This window comes from Kwoniella pini, chromosome 7 (assembly GCF_000512605.2).
Source record: "Kwoniella pini CBS 10737 chromosome 7, complete sequence".
In the NCBI taxonomy this organism is placed as follows: Eukaryota; Fungi; Basidiomycota; class Tremellomycetes; order Tremellales; family Cryptococcaceae; genus Kwoniella; species Kwoniella pini.
This window is the reverse complement of record NC_091722.1, coordinates 49,384-65,650: the sequence shown is the minus strand read 5'-3', so window position 1 is coordinate 65,650 and position 16,267 is coordinate 49,384. Positions and strand designations below refer to the sequence as shown.

General features: G+C 41.0%; 7 protein-coding genes across 7 annotated transcripts; 4 read left to right on the top strand and 3 right to left on the bottom strand.

The window, feature by feature from the left end:
• Positions 1 to 749: 749 nt before the first annotated feature.
• Positions 750 to 2,091, bottom strand: I206_105165 (60S ribosomal protein uL10; the record flags this gene model as incomplete). The annotated part of the gene is made up of 3 exons (XM_019155665.1): positions 750 to 902; positions 1,203 to 1,921; positions 2,025 to 2,091. 3 exons carry the CDS (start codon positions 2,089 to 2,091, stop codon positions 750 to 752), a joined length of 939 nt encoding a protein of 312 aa, XP_019011819.1.
• Positions 2,092 to 2,513: 422 nt separating this feature from the next.
• I206_105164 (uncharacterized protein) lies at positions 2,514 to 4,307 on the top strand (the record flags this gene model as incomplete). Its single annotated transcript, XM_019155666.1, has 2 exons — positions 2,514 to 3,021; positions 3,088 to 4,307. The coding sequence occupies 2 exons, from the start codon at positions 2,514 to 2,516 to the stop codon at positions 4,305 to 4,307; spliced, it is 1,728 nt and encodes a 575-aa protein (XP_019011820.1).
• Positions 4,308 to 4,534: 227 nt separating this feature from the next.
• On the bottom strand, positions 4,535 to 5,962 carry I206_105163 (uncharacterized protein; the record flags this gene model as incomplete). Its single annotated transcript, XM_019155667.1, has 4 exons — positions 4,535 to 5,152; positions 5,257 to 5,325; positions 5,398 to 5,622; positions 5,723 to 5,962. The coding sequence occupies 4 exons, from the start codon at positions 5,960 to 5,962 to the stop codon at positions 4,535 to 4,537; spliced, it is 1,152 nt and encodes a 383-aa protein (XP_019011821.1).
• Positions 5,963 to 6,275: 313 nt separating this feature from the next.
• Positions 6,276 to 8,042, top strand: I206_105162 (uncharacterized protein; the record flags this gene model as incomplete). The annotated part of the gene is made up of 8 exons (XM_019155668.1): positions 6,276 to 6,425; positions 6,519 to 6,650; positions 6,782 to 6,970; positions 7,086 to 7,127; positions 7,201 to 7,324; positions 7,405 to 7,590; positions 7,721 to 7,845; positions 7,932 to 8,042. The coding sequence occupies 8 exons, from the start codon at positions 6,276 to 6,278 to the stop codon at positions 8,040 to 8,042; spliced, it is 1,059 nt and encodes a 352-aa protein (XP_019011822.1).
• A 439-nt stretch (positions 8,043 to 8,481) lies between these two features.
• On the top strand, positions 8,482 to 10,640 carry I206_105161 (uncharacterized protein; the record flags this gene model as incomplete). The annotated part of the gene is made up of 8 exons (XM_019155669.1): positions 8,482 to 8,766; positions 8,841 to 8,976; positions 9,058 to 9,434; positions 9,504 to 9,728; positions 9,806 to 10,056; positions 10,126 to 10,205; positions 10,264 to 10,290; positions 10,366 to 10,640. 8 exons carry the CDS (start codon positions 8,482 to 8,484, stop codon positions 10,638 to 10,640), a joined length of 1,656 nt encoding a protein of 551 aa, XP_019011823.1.
• Positions 10,641 to 12,267: 1,627 nt separating this feature from the next.
• Positions 12,268 to 14,252, top strand: I206_105160 (uncharacterized protein; the record flags this gene model as incomplete). Its single annotated transcript, XM_019155670.1, has 7 exons — positions 12,268 to 12,402; positions 12,450 to 12,595; positions 12,694 to 12,803; positions 12,860 to 13,071; positions 13,131 to 13,578; positions 13,635 to 13,950; positions 14,009 to 14,252. The coding sequence occupies 7 exons, from the start codon at positions 12,268 to 12,270 to the stop codon at positions 14,250 to 14,252; spliced, it is 1,611 nt and encodes a 536-aa protein (XP_019011824.1).
• A 169-nt stretch (positions 14,253 to 14,421) lies between these two features.
• I206_105159 (uncharacterized protein) lies at positions 14,422 to 15,776 on the bottom strand (the record flags this gene model as incomplete). Its single annotated transcript, XM_019155671.1, has 7 exons — positions 14,422 to 14,534; positions 14,603 to 14,759; positions 14,821 to 15,012; positions 15,087 to 15,152; positions 15,218 to 15,422; positions 15,485 to 15,541; positions 15,616 to 15,776. The coding sequence occupies 7 exons, from the start codon at positions 15,774 to 15,776 to the stop codon at positions 14,422 to 14,424; spliced, it is 951 nt and encodes a 316-aa protein (XP_019011825.1).
• Between the last annotated feature and the right edge of the window lie 491 nt (positions 15,777 to 16,267).

Here is a 16,267-nt window from a genome sequence, read left to right as displayed (position 1 = left end):
TAAAACATCCAAGACAATTGTTATACAATAATCTTTATGCATTTGATTTATACTTCTACTATTTCACCAACGTCATGGATATGGCAAAGACATTCCATTTCCACTTATATTTTGATCAGATTTAGATGACCCATTGACAAAGACTATTAATATTATCTAAACATTTTTTACTTCCGACTATTGCTGCTTCTTACTGGTATGCCAGCGAAACATACGACTCAACTTTGAGCAAGACCTTGAGGCAATAGAATCCGCAGATTGACGTTTGCCTCAAAGAAGCTCAAATACAAGTGCTGGATATTTGAAAATCCAACAAACATCTCTGTCTTCGCATTCAGTCTGGTTCAAATGTGAGGAGACCAGTCACGTCAGTATTGGGTGTATATAGAGCTGGTCAAGCGAGTATTGCTCGGGAATAAATGGTCCGCATTGAAAAAGAGATCCAACGTAAGCTGAGCGTCCCCCTTTGACAGGTTGCGTCACATAGTGAAGCTTCTCGGTACCTCGATTGATATCAATTGCAAACTATGTCTAGAGTAGAACGTTCAGCGATTCAAAAGATTCCACACCAGCCGTATATTCGAAATACCTGGAAACGCTTATATTAAAGTTGGAGTGTACGAGGTGCATCATTAAAAAATTCCTACAATAGTGTGATTCAATCAAGAACTCCCTAGTGTAGTACGATACGAGATGATCCACCCTTCCAAATCATTTTCAGTCTAAACAAATCCTCTATTGAGAATGGCTTAGTCGAAAAGACCGAAACCCATGTCATCATCGGACTCCTCCTTCTCTTCCTCCTTGGCGGCCTCAGGGGCAGCTTCAGCAGAGGCGGATTCGGTGGCGGCAGCAGGGGCAGCGGCAGCGAAGGCTTCAGGGTTGGCAAGGTATTCCTTGATCTGTAGTAGAATAAGAAGTCAGCATGAAGCCCTACTTCATTGATTTGTCACACAATTGCGATTGATGAGATCGATAGGAATCAGAAATATGTTAAACAGTGGGTCCGTCGTTGAGACAATCCTTGATATCCGCGGTGAAGCCAGATAAGAAGTATTGAATCTAGGAAATCTCCAGTGGATTGAGAAAGTCCGTTTTCGTTACATCGTGTCAAGTATAAAGGCAAAACGGAGGGCTCGAAGAACAAAATGGACTAGAATCGCGAAGAAGGACAAGTACGCGGAGATTGAAGAATTGCTCACCTTAGCAGAACCCTCGAACTCGTAGTCGGTAGCGAGCGAGACGTTGAGGATGTTCTTGTAAGAGTTGACCAAGGAGTGGGTAACGGAAGCGATGGTTGGGTAATTGGTAGCAAGGGAGATAGCAGCGATGGTCTTGATACCAGATACGAAACCATCGATAAGGGTCTTCTCCTCAATGTCAAGAACGGAAGAGGCGAAGACGGCACCGTTGTCGTAGACTTGAACGACGGTCAAACCGTAGGTGAAAGGAGAAATGTTCAACATGTTCAAAAGGGCAGTTTCGGAAGATCCGACCTTGGTACCGGCAGCTACTACTTGAACGTCGTTGACGATTTCAATGGTACCTCTAGCAATCTTGGTGGGAATACCTAAAGCTTGGAAGAAAGAGGTCTTTCCTGGTTCCATACCGGTGTTACCGGCAGGTACGTATACATCGTTAGGGGCAATGGCACCGGCTCTGGCAGGAGCAGCGACCTTGTTGGCAAGAATGATTTCTCGGATTTCCTTGAGATCTTCAGAGGTGAAGACGAAACCAATGTTTCCCTTGATGTAAGGCATGAGCTTTTCGAATTGAGGGAATTCGGCAAGGAGACCTCGGATAGCTCTTCTAACCATGGTGTTTTTACCCATAAGGACAACAGCTTTTCCTCTGAGAGATTGTCTGATCAAGTGCAATTGTTGAGAAGACACATTGTCGATGTTGACAACGAAGATGGAAGCTAAAAGAATCGAAGCATGTCAGCCCAAAATACTGAATACTTTAAATATCTAATCTGATCGTCCAGTGTGCCTGCGATTTCATCTACGACAAAGAAGACTCACGGTATTGCTCAATAAGAGCCTTCAATTTCTCGAAGTAGATTTCTTTGTTAGCTCGAGTAGCACCCATTTTGACTTGATTTCTATTTTGTGTTTGATTTAAAAGAAAAGGTTAATGACTAGCCTGCCAATTGATCTCTTGAGAGTCAGAAGGATGTTTAAAGACTAATCTAGTGATTACGGATAAGGAAAGAAGTATACATGATGATGATGATGATGAAGAAGCATACAACGGTAGTGAGGACAGCATAACAGGAATTTCGAAATGAAAAGCGGAATTATCCGGTAATTCCGCAAATGTGGCAAACAAGGGGGCACTTCTGCGACACGTGGTTTATTTATAACATTTCCAGAGGTTATGATACGCTATTGCACTTATTTTGACATTAACAAATGGATTATAACATATTGATAACATTGATTTCATCATATAAATAGATTTCCATCCCCCTAAGTAAGGGATCAACGAGAGCATACTGCATTCGGGATGGGATGCAGGTCTCATCAAACACTAGAACCTATGTATTTAGGTCAATCTTCCTTCCTTACCTTTCTCCCCGACAACCCTCAACCTCCACTTTCAGCACCTTTGTTACTGAAACATCGCATACGGCAGCAGCTACTCCAACAAGCGTTCAATGTCACAGCCGGTGGAGTTCTTCGTCCTCAAAAGCTAAGCCAATCAGACGTGATGATCCGAATCCTGCGCCGTCGGCAAAAAGATACGTATCATCCCTTCAGCAAGTCAGAGGACATGATCCACCGTCACACATTGAAAGGCAAAGTATCGCTCAGAGGCGAGCAAGAGAATATCTCGGCCTCGATCAAGGACACTTGGAAAACTCGGCGCGCCTGTCTGGAAGATCCAAAACCAGTCTACTTGCCTTACAGAAGGTGCTACAGGCGTATAAAGCAGATACCAGGTTTCACGCAGGGACTTTCGCCGGAAGCGAGGGCAAGGGGAAGGAGGAAAATGCCGGACCGGGCGGGGAGACAACTTGTAGGTCAATACAAGGCTATCGCTTTAACTTTGTTCCGCTCGCTAACATCTGTCCTATCCTCGCAGACCCACCAGTTGTCAGTTCAGATATAGCAATACCTTCAACGTCGAACACTGCCAATAATCTCGACCCCACGACTCCAATCAAAGCAGCTACAGAAGATTCCTATAAAACAGCACGAGTATTATCTAAGCTCACCAAGGACCAAATAAAAGATGTCAGCTCAGACCCAATTACTCTTCCTCCCGATCAAACGGTAACCACCTCTTCCCCCTCCTTTCCACCAACCATAACGAAATTACTATCAGCTCGCTTATTCCGTCTTTCTGTATTCCATGTCATCTCAACCCCAGAATACGCCACGAATCATACTCTCGTCGTAAAGCTTGCGGACCATTTGGAAAAGCAAGGCGCGGGGAAATTAGCTAAACGCCTGCGTCAAGGATGGGATCAAGGTCAATCGCAAGGCGTCGACAAAACCAAAAAATTACGGCTTTACTCTGATGCAAAAACACAAGACACAGGTGGAAGATTCCCACCTGACTATTGGAAAATACCCAACATCCCGCCGATACGACCATACCTCGATCCAAACTTATCTAGATCCGAGAATTTGACGGAATGGTGTAATAGTCAATTAGAATATTTTCTCAAACACTCCCAAGTGGCGACGAATTTTCATACAGTCTTGACTCAGTCTACCAATTCACAATTCTCCAATCACATTCGACTTCGTAGATTACTAGGAATGATCGATAAATTAGAAAAGCATAGAGGTTTCAAACCGGATAGAAAGACTGCGAATCTGATAGTAGGATGTTGGCTAAGAAGCGTTGTCCCCTCTGGTCGTCCAAGTCAATGCGGTCTGATGGGTGACTTCAAGCATTGGAGAAGATACAAAGACAGAGAAGGTAATGACATTGTAGCAAGGAAATTGTATTCTCCAGGACTGAGAAAAGACGAGTTAAGAGCTTTGTTCGAGGTCTTGCAGAAAATTTTGACATCTACAAGACCAACTCTGAACAAATCGGCAGGCAATGGCTCGACTTTATCACTTCCATCCATCTCGGCATCTTCTCACAAGCTAGGTCCTCCAACGATCGCAGAATTATCTGCCAAGGAACGGCGCGAATGGGAAGAAGTTGTTAGGCCATTGGGTAAAATGATAATCAGATCAATGAAGATTCTAGAGGATTCAAAGGGAATTGGTATGGTCAAAGAATGGATGAAAGATCAACGGAAAGTTCTGCTTGGAGAGGAGGTGGACATTGTTGACATATCGTGAAGGTATGGTCAGGATGTACCAAGACGGTTAAACAAAATTTGTATTATTAGCATATATATAGCATGGACTTGACATATTGCATAGCTCATATTGCAATTCACAGCTGGCTAGCGAATTCACTTCTTCCGATTGCGTAGACCCATCGATAGCATATAGACTTTTGATCAAAGGTGAATTGAACTTGTTTCACATATTCTATCTGGTTTAGTTAGATTGTATCATGCCAATTATAACTTCCCAACTTCACATTCAATCCACCAATTATCAGCTTCCCAACCTACACCTCTTACTCTTATCCATTTGTCATTCTCTTTCTCTCCTTGTTGATTTTGTCTCAAATCATTTAAATGATTTTCCAAAATTTCAGATTCTATTCCATCAGGTATAATTTGATAATTATCTTCCTTAGCAGATTGAATAACCATTTCACGTAATTCACCTTTAACAAAAAGATGATAATATCTATGATATACTTTAGGTTCTTCCTTTTCCTTTATTTCACTTTCAATTGACCCATTATTCTGGTTAGAGTCAGAACCAATATCAGCTTTGGGAGGAGGTGGTTTAGAATAAACCCATGGAACAAGTAAATCTTGTATCTTCTCTTCAATTTCTTTCACTTCGTTTTCATCTTCCTTGTCAGTTGTTATATCTTGATTCAAAGATGATTCTACCGAAGTAGCTGGATGAGTTTCTTTAGGTATAGATGTTGATTCAGCCGCCGATGCATTGGTCAAAGTACCCATTCTTCGTTTAGATAGCGTTCCTTGTTCATAAGCCCATACATAAATCATGAACTTGGAATAAGTTGATTTCGTTGATAATTTCAAAGGACGCATAAGTGACTATAGTATAGTCTAATATTCAGCAAGATAATCATAGAATTTTGAGATGCAGTCGAGCAGAAAAGACGACCAAGAGTATTTAATGATTAGAGTGATAAACCTACTTTTACTGCTTGTCGTCTTCTTTCCGGAGTGGAGAGGTGATGTATAGCAGCTATTGAAATAGCGAAATCCTAGAAAGTATTACTCAATCAATACTAGAATAGGTGTTTGGGTGTATATGAAATTTTCAATCTGATACTCACAAATACACCATCTCTCCAACCTCTAAATCCTAAATCTCCCCTTACACATTCTCCACCATTCTCATTTCTAGCAATTTCAAGTAACCCTGAACTTCTATCTAGAGCTATCATTTCTAAATTCGCCTCACGAGAAGAAGGTAGATATTTTCCGTTTCCTGCACCTGAATCTAAACCTATTGAATTAGGTGGAAGGGAATGCAAGAATTTCTGAATGAATGGCCATGGCTAGGTAGGAATTCTCAAAATCATCAACTTATACTTCTCGAGGGATCTCAGAGAGATAAGTGAAACAAAGAAAGAAATGATAAGAAAGACCATGACCCACCTTGTGTCGAGTTTGTGAGAAATGGCCAGCAATAGCTTCATATACTTCATGCACATTCTTCTCCTCTTCCTCATCAGGTCTTTCAAATGGTCCCACAGGTACAGGTTTTGGTTTTTGTTTAGGTTCAGGTCTTGGTTCAGGTGTTTTGATAGGTTTTTCCTTAGTCTTCTTACTTTTCGAGCTTGGAGGTATGGGTGAATTGGAAGTGATTGTCGAAGGACCTGCTTCAGGTTGTGTCATTTCGGTAGTAGCTGTATCAAAGCAGTCAGCAACGTCTGGTTTACTGATTGAGCGTCTACGCACAGGACATGGTGCTTTGACTTATAGCTGAAATTCTTTCGTTTTGCTAAACACTTTCGAGACACATATATAACACTTTGTGCGATTGAGGTAAATGAGATAAAAAGTTGAAAGTGATTTCAGGAACGAGAAGAATGACCGAACAACCCGAAAACAAACATGAAGAGTAAATGGTCAAAAGTTCCATCTCACTCTGCATAAATATCTTCATTCCGTTCATAACTATCATTTAACTTGTTTATGCATACTTTAGATGCCTAGAATGAGTCTCGCTTACACCATATTCAAAGATATATATCAAGCTCATTCGATAGTCATAAACTCGACTCTCGCTTTATTACTCGGTTTGATACTATTTGAAATGGGTTGGTTGACTAAAAGCGATTATCAACCAAAAGGCAAGGTATGTCTGAGCGCACCGCTTCGAATGATTTCGAAGAGTCTTATTGTATAGCTTCATGACTTGCGGCTGATGGGAATGTGTATATCGAATTAGCATTGCTACGTTACGGGTGGAACACAGGGGCTGGGTAAAGCTTTAGCTGAAAGTCTGGTTAGACAAGGAGCACACGTTACTGTCATAGCTAGGGACGTCGAGAAAGGCAAAAGAGTAGAAGCAGAATTGAAGGTGAGTAGACGAATAGCCATGCTCTCTCAGTAGCCAAAACCATCTTATCAAACTACTTTTTCCCCTCATCTTACTCTTTGCTGCATGTTTACATTTGATTAGCTAAATATGCTGTGTCATTCGCCCTCTAGTCTATCGCCCAACCTAATCAAATCATCCAATTCATTTCGGCAGATCTCACAGATCCTCAATCGTCACTTGATACGCTGAATAGAGCAACAGAGCGCTTTGAGGGCAAAGTACCTGATTACATTTACTTATGCGCTGGGTTTTCGAAACCCAAATATATGGTTGACAGTAGTATGAAGGAGTTCCAAGCGGTAGGTCATTGCGTCGCAGTTGCTTACCATCTGAGCTGTATACTGCACACCGCCTTGTACTACCTAAGTACTTCGTGATGACCATGGGATATACTAACAGCATGTTTCCTTGTAGGGCTTCGATGGTACATACTGGGTATCAGCTTACACCGCCCATGTGAGTGAACAGTATCGTTTATTATCCGTTTAGCCCAGCCTTGCCGCGCTCAACATACATTTTTTATTTCCAGGCAGCTGTCAAGCTCATGGTCACACAACGCGTTCTCGGTAAAATCGTGTTCGTCTCCTCATTTTTGGGTTATACATCGTTTGCGGGTTATACAAATTATTCTCCGGGGAAATATGCTCTCAGAGGTGAGCACCATTCTTACTGTGCAGCATAAGATATGTTTCGCTCAATCCCCTCAGCAGCTCATGTAATTTGTCAACCATAGGTCTTGCCGACGCACTACGATCTGAAATGCTTCTACACGACATCAAAATTCACATCTTCATGCCTTGTGGTATTGCCGGTCCTGGATATGAAGCTGAGAATGAATTCAAGCCTGCTGTGACGCTCAAAATTGAGGAGGATGATACTCAAATATCACCGGAGCAATGTGCTGCAGCTCTAGAAACTGGTAAGCGTCGACTTATCCACATCGGCATTCATGGCGAACCATAGTCAAAACCGCTCGCATACATCTGCAGAGCAAGTGCTGGCGATGTTTCGATTGTGTCAAGCTGAATCCTGTTATACCCCTTGTGTAGGTCTGAGGAAAGGATACTATCAAATTACAGATAACATCGTTTGCGATTTCGCAAGATTACGTTCGAATGGAGGGGTACCTACAAATAATTTTTTCGCCGATTGCTTCTATCTGTTCATCAGTTCTGTGAGTCTTCTTAAGGTGGATTACCACCCGCAAAAGTACCTCATCTATCGGCAGATGTATGCTGATATCCTTTCCTCTTCCCCTAGTTTGGTCTGCCCATTTGGCGCATGACAGCTGATGCTACAGTAAGAAAAGGTAGAAAGGCCGTGCAGGAGGATTATGAGGCTCGAGGGGTATATGATCACTCGTCGAAGTAATGGTTTTAGACGCTCAGTCATATACAATCATGTCATGTATATGGTAAAAGTGAAAAGTTCTCTTCAGTCAGCATCTGCCTTCCGGTTGCATTTGACAGACAGGTCATGTCCATGTTATTGCGTTTATACTGTACCGTTGTACCGGTTCTCGGGAATCGGGATAAAGATGATACTCCTCTAATATCTCCGATCGGCTGTTCTCCAACTTTTATCTAAGGTGACATCTCAAATATAAATAGACTTCTCGTAAGCATATTTTGATCAGCTGACGCTTGGCGAGATGTCAATTTCCTCTTCATGCAAATTGCGGTCCGACGGCCCGTACCACAAGGACCAGTTGTACTGTATGCTTCAAGATGAGATCAATATATACGTATATTTTGCAATACTTCAATGATCATTCTCTAAAAAACTTGTCTTCTGTAGGCTTTCGAGCAAGATGACAACACTAAAAACTGTATTACCTTTACTCGCACTTGTTAGCGTAACCACTTCATCAGTCTTACCGAGATGGGCTGCTCCGATAGTCAAATTACCGTACGCAACTTATCAAGGCTTTCATAACGAATCATCAGGATTAGACATATTTCTCGGAGTCAGGTATGCAGCTTCAACAGAAGGACAGAATAGATGGAGAGAAGCTCAACCACCTCTTGAACAAAGCGGAGATGGAATTTTGAATGCTACTGTATTTCCACCTCAATGTCCTCAGGCTACTGCTGGGGTAAGTCAGTAGTGAAATTTCAACTAAAAATGATATTAGACTGAAATCTGACTCGATACTCTATATTTTGCCAGGGTATAATCTCTGCTGCTGATTATAATCCATTACAATCGGAAGATTCCGAAGATTGTCTCTTCGTAAATATTTATGCCCCACCAAATGCAGATAATTTACCTGTTTTAGTTTGGATACATGGTGGAGGATGGGATCGTGAGTTTGAGATTTGCTTCGCCTCGTACCATAAAACGAAAAGCATCATCTGATGATTTCCGGGTGGGAAATTAAACATAGATAATTCAGCTAGAGAATTTGATCCTACACCTTCAATAAATTATTCCAACAATTCTTTTATTGGAGTAATAATTCAATATAGATTAGGTGCATTTGGATTTTTGAATTCACCTTTAATGAAACAAGATAAAGGTTTAAATGCAGGTATAACAGATGCAGCAGCTTCTTTAAGATGGGTTCAAAATTATATAAATCATTTCGGAGGTAATAAAGATCAAGTGACTATATGGGGACAAAGTTCAGGTGGTGGAACAATTTTACATCTTTTATCTGCTCAAGGTGAAAAAAATCGAGAAAATGAAAAATTATGGAACAATGTGATTATGAGTAGTCCTTATCTTACTCCTATGGGCTCTTGTAACTCAACTTACTGGCAAGTGAGTTGACATCCGGAAAAAAAACATCCCTCAATTACTGTCAAATTGTGACTAATTTTCGTGATACAGACCCAATTCGACAATTTCACGGCATCTGCAAACTGCTCAGTCGATGCTAGCGCCTTGGACTGTTTACGAAATACTTCAACTGACGTTCTCAAGACATTAAGCCATAAGTTCGATTCCATCCTTGGAAAAGGTCATCCATCAGCCTACGAACCTTGTATTGAGGGTGAAGGTGGTTATCTGGTTGGTAATACTGCTGAGAGATTGAAGAATGGTAACATACCAAACGTAAGTCAAGATTACTCGCCGAGTGATATCGTAAGAAACTTCATCCCAAACTGAGGTTTCACATTTTTGAAATTCAGTCCTATATCCTTGCCGGCTCTAATTACAACGATGGATTCTCAATGGTTTCAACTTCTTTGACTCCTCCTTCTAACATCACCAACGTCTCAGCTGAAGCAGATGCGAGATTGGCCAATCTTCTAATCACTGATTTCCCACTAATTCAAGGTAGTGAAGATGTACAACGTGCTATAGAACTATACCCTTTGAGCGATTTTGTTGACAATCACGCTAGAGCTGCTGAATTATATCAAGATATCATTTTCGCTTGGTATGTAGCCTTCAATCACTAATTCTCTCCGTTGTAAAACTCTAACTGAGTTTCCTGTTTTCCATCCAGTGGCGTGGACTGGACTCTGGATAAAACTCAAGACTCTTGGAGATATCTCTACGCAGTGAAAGATGCTATCCATGCTAGGGGTAGGTGGTCTCGCATATCGACTTCGCAGCGAATGTTCTTCGCTAAACATTAATATAGATAACGCATACGAATTCCCATATTTCTGTAAGCTCCACTTATTCAGAGTATCTTTCTCAAGGGTAATACAAATGACTCATATCATGCTGCTCGTGAATACAGATAATACACTCTCACCATATTCACCAACGTTATACGGCTCATACATCGGTCCGATCATATCATTAATCATTTCAAACTCGCCGAATAATTATTCAAATTTAAGACCGCCTAATGACCCTTCATACCCTATATATTTAGATATGGGAGAATATAAAGTATTAAATGTAACCGTGGCGAATATTAGCGATTCGTATATTGGTCAAAATCAACAACAAATCGGGACTCGGGAAAGATGCGATTTTTGGGCACAAGTCAGGATTGATAATTACTGGTAAACTCCTACGTAATTTCAACTTAGTATCCGTAAAGATAGTTTCGGGATTTTTTGGCGACGACAATTGCAGGAAATAAAAGTATAATTAGTCTTTGTGAATATAATTTACCCCCTTATCTCGGATAAAGATTGAATATGGGTAAAAAATGATAGCTGTATTACATGAGTTTTCATATATGCATTGAGGCAATACCATGAACCCACAGAATACTTGCGTAGTGAGATCACGTACTTTCGTGCATTCACTGAATAGATTAATTATCTTTTGTCTATTCATCATGAATCCATTCGCCTCCATTGTGACCTTTCAGTCCATCTTTACCTCTCATTGCACCTGTTCCAGAAGATCCTTTATAAGATCCAAGTACTTTTAAAATTAATATGCTGTTACCTCTGTCAATCCGTGAGTTTCAATACTCCGAACCCACGAGTATTATGATGATCACTAACGTTTCATCTTGTCACCCAGTATATTTACTGGCTTATCTCGTGTTTCGAAATCGATGTTAAAGGAAACGTTAGAAATGGTGATATTTTCAGATGCGTTGAAGCTGTTGGTCAAGCTGTATCTTACGGTATCAACTCTAATGTCAAAGCTAGATGATCTCCTCTGTGAGTCTTATTGTGTCTTTCATCCTAGTAAAGCCAAAGTCCCCGCTAATAAACTCATTTTGCTTGCATTAGAGGGATCAACTTCGCGTTTTGTCTACTTTGTATCCTCCCAACTCTATGAATCGTCCGAACAGTACCGACTTATGGGGAAGATGCCAAGAATAAGCCTAGTGAGGTTGATTACAACGGCAAAAACGTCGAAGAAGAGCAAGGAATGGAAGATCTTCCTAGAAATGTGTTAAATTAGAGCGGATTGGTAATAAGGAGAAGATCGATTGCCATGGTCTTCCAAATGACAACGGGATATGTATAGAGTTGGTTTTGCAGTACCCATTTTGTAAGATTGCGATAGATGTTTTGTTGAATTATAGGACCTTGAATATCGGTATACAGGTTTGAGTGAGATTTGCCATATGCATGAAGTCGTGCCTAATAACTGCGAAACTCTTCTTGGCTGCGGAGTCTTGTCACCTCAACTGCGATCCCGAATACTTGACTTGCATGCAAGATGTCATCTGAGTACGAAATCGCATTGTCCGCATATGTATAATGCACGCGACGTGACGATGCTCGAGTAGAGACTATAGACAAGGCATTCTTTTATTGTATTGACCACGCCCGATCGCCATTTTATGCAGTACTAGTATGTGAAATTTGGGATGTGCAAGTCCCTTCCCTTAAGCTTAATTCGCTCGGCGCTAAAGACCTAGAATACATTGGAATAAGGGTTCGAAAGAATGTTAATACAGAATATTCTGTACCCTGGAGAAAAGGGATCAGATCAGGAAAAGGATGTTTTCTGGAATTCCCTCAATGATGCGCTTGTTTACATAAATGATTAAGGGATCTTAAGGGATTCTGCGGAAACTACGCTTATTAACGTAAAGTTACTATACTATCAGAGCACAAGTATGTGGAAAGAAATCTTTTTACAGAGTACACAGTGATGAAATTCAATTGATTACTGCTTTATCATAGATTCATACCTTCAATATCTCAAGCGTATACACGAGAACATGTCAATAACAGCAACTTCCTCTTCAGCTTCAGTAGTGAATGATTCTCCTTACACTGGATCAGCTGCAAATTCAGATACCTCAAATGAAGATGAATTTACTGAAATTGAAACCCTAGTTATAGGTGCTGGACCTGTAAGTTTCGAATAATCCTGTCTGAACAATGCTGATCAAGTTGATAGACTGGTCTTGGAGCAGCGACTCGTCTTCATCAACTAGGAAGATCATTCATAATTGCAGATTCTGCTGAAGCACCAGGTGGACTAGCAAGTACGGATATTACACCACAAGGGTTTTATTTCGATGTAGGTGGTCACGTTATTTTCTCGTGAGTTTTGCTTGGCTTTGTCGATCATCAACAACGTTAAAATTCTTCGATATCTCGAATGACCAAAATAAGCATTGACGACGTATCCTATCGTTTAGACATTATGCATATTTCGATGATGCTTTACATAGAGCTTTACCGAATGAAGAAGATTGGAGTACTCATCAAAGAGTCAGCTATGTTAGAAGTGCAGGAAATTGGGTACCTTGTGAGTTTCAATGAACGTCCACAGCAATGATTTTGCTTACGAGTCAAAGTAATCAGATCCATATCAGAATAACGTTTCTCAATTACCCCTTGATCTTCGAGTGAAATGTGTAGATGGATTACTAGCAGCCGCTGAACATCGAGCACAAACAGCCGGACAAAAACCCAAAAATTTCGATGAATGGATTGTAAGGAACATGGGAGAAGGTATAGCGGATTTATTTATGAGACCTTACAACTTCAAAGTATGGGGCACACCCACTTACAAGGTGAGATTATCTGTCAACTCAGACTTCGAATCAGCTTGACTGATATAGATTTCGCCTAGATGCAATGCAAATGGCTTGGAGAAAGGGTCGCAGCCCCCAATGTTAGAACCGTTGTCAAGAACGCCTTAACCATGCAAACAGCTGGAAATTGGGGACCCAACGCTACTTTCAAATTCCCAATGAAAGATGGAACAGGTGGAATTTGGACAGCCGTGGCCGATAAACTACCTAATGAGCGATTCAGACTTGGTAAATCCGGAGAAGTTAGATTAGTGGATGGCGCAAGTAAGGTAGTAGAATTCGGTGATGGTAGGAAAGTGAAATACAACAACTTGGTCTCCACTATGGCTTTGGATGGGCTCTTAGATCTGTTAGATGGCGGAGCAAACGAAAAGGTCTCTGTCGATAGGATGAAGGTGGCTGCCAAGGAAGGATTGGTCTACTCGACCACGATCGTTCTTGGTATTGGAATCAGAGGTCAAAGGCCAGATAGGATCGGTGACAAGTGTAAGTTTTCGGGGTTTCGCCTTACTATATCAGCAAATCTGACGAGCTGTCTTTAGGCTGGCTTTACTTCCCCGAAGATAATGCTCCTTTCTACCGGGCAACTATATTCTCCAACTATTCCCCTTACAACTGCCCGCAAGCCGATATCAAACTTCCCACCTTGCAAAAAGCAGATCCCTCTTTAGACTACGAAAAAGAGCCTAAAGAAGGACCATACTGGAGTCTGATGCTTGAAGTTTGTCAATCCTCGGAGAAACCTGTCGATTTAGATACTCTAATGGAAGAAACTATACGTGGAGCAATAGCCACGGAATTGATGTTACCCGCAGACGAGATCGTATCTTTATACGAGAGGAGATTTGATCATGGCTAGTGAGTTATACCATATGTCATCTTTTCTGAATTCCGTTTTTGACCATTTCTTGCCCAGTCCTACACCTTCTTTAGGTCGAGACGGTGCTTTAGCACAAATTCTCCCTCCTTTGAGAGATGAGTTCAATATACGATCTAGAGGTCGATTCGGTTCTTGGAAATATGAATGTGGGAATCAAGATCACTCTTTCATGCTCGGCGTGGAAGCTGTGGATAATGCTCTGTTCGGTACTCCTGAAATGACTTTACACGAGACGGATTGGGTCAATGGTCGAAGAAATATAGAGAGAAGGCTTTTGTAAACAGTTTTATATCCATCATACACGCAAACGGTTTTATAGAACATCTGCAAATGTCTTGACATATTAAACATAATGCTACATTGTTAATGCTATGATTTGACGTATATATTCCTCGCGAATGATTTGGAAAGCATTCCGGCTTCTCTACCTCTTACTGGCGTGAATTACCTCATCCATCTGTACACTGACAATGGCTATTTTGCACATTCTCGTCGCATTGCTTCTCTATTAACGGGTCGGTACAATTGAATATCATAGGCCATGACCTCTCCAATGCGTGGCCTGTTTCAAGAACACACGATCGATCAATCAGTCCATGAATCAACTTTGGCAGTAACATAGATACTCACCTAAGGTTGGATTTGATGGTTCATTATTCCACCAACCCTCTTTGAAGATCCAATGATCTTTTGGTTCATGGAATTTCTGTCTTAAATTGGCATACACTTTAAAAGGGTTTTCCAATATACGATGGCGTGAAACAGTGAATTGACCTGCCCATGTACCCTAAACAAAAGGTTCCATACACATTTAGCCAGATTCTCAAAGCTCTTAAGAGATTACTCACTAAGACCGGTTCAGGTGGACAAAAGTCCATTTGAAACATACTGTATATATCAGCCATTCTAGGATGAAATTGACCATGTGTATCGTTTCCACATATGTGAGTAATGTAAGGACCAAAAGAAAGAAATCCAGTGTTCTTGTCTAATACCTTTTCTAATCTGGGAAGGAATACCCACCACCATGCAACGTGAGGCTATTCAAGCAGTAATTTTAGCTTTACTACATAAGTTATTGTCTTATTCTGATCGCGAAACACAGTGTACCCACCTGCATAAAGATAGTATGTCCAGCAATATTTGTTGAGGCAGTATCATAATGCCTTACTATATGTGACTGAAAAACAAATCAGGGACGTTGATCAACGTGATTGATTAGAGTTAACAATATCGAGTACTCACTAAATATGTTTCCCCTTCTCTGCCTACATTTGGTATTTGTACAACTTCATCCGACATATCCAGGAGTTCCTGCAATCCATCCTGATCGACTGAACCTTTCGAGTATATAATGACTCGTTTGGAATGTGTTGAGGGTAATCTAGATCTCACTGATTCTATTGATTCACGCATAATGTTGAGATCTTCATTGTAGTGGGACAGGACTCTACGTATCACAAATCAGTTCCTACTATATATCAGATCCTGCGGCAGCGAGTAGTTACTCACATATCATAATCACTTGTAGTTTGCCAATCATCTCGCCGTATAGCGTTCTCTTTGGATCTGTAATTGTTAACGTGTCTATTCCTGCAATATAAGCTGGTATCAAAACATCCGACAATTAGACATGGGCTTACATTGAAGGCAAGCTCGTAGCTACCGGACCAAAGCTAGCGTAAAGTCCAATTATTGCAACCATTAACAAGACTGCCATGGCCGCAGCTCTCTTTTTTGGTGACGTCCATATTCTCGTCAGGTTGTCCTGATATTCCGGCGGTATTGATTCCCATAAGCCCATGCTGATCTTACTGTACCTGTTGGGGTTATATGCTATACAGTCCCGACGAGAGACAGCTGAGATAGATGCAGAGCTTTTGGTATCAGCTCGCGGTGAGATTCGATATTTGAATGATTTTGCTGATTTTGTGAAGCAAAATTGTTGAAAATAATCAAAATAGCACCTATTTATTGGCAACCGAGGATTCAGGGATTGGATCTGCGTATATTGAAACCTTTTACGTCAAAATATCTTTCATCCCTTTTTTAACCCTGTTCTACTCTTAGTGGCTGCGGGATGCAAAGTCAGAACAAGCTTATTTTTCACTAGTATGGTTATTGAGATATTTTAATAACGCGTTCTGTGCATATGTAACGAAGAATCGTAACGCAAATATTACATCGCATTTTTGGAGATAAGCATCAATTATACTTGGAAACCAACCGTCCATGCGCATCTTTCACTCTGAAGATTCCTCTCTTTTCTCTGTTAACAAGGGTTCTTGCCCGAAT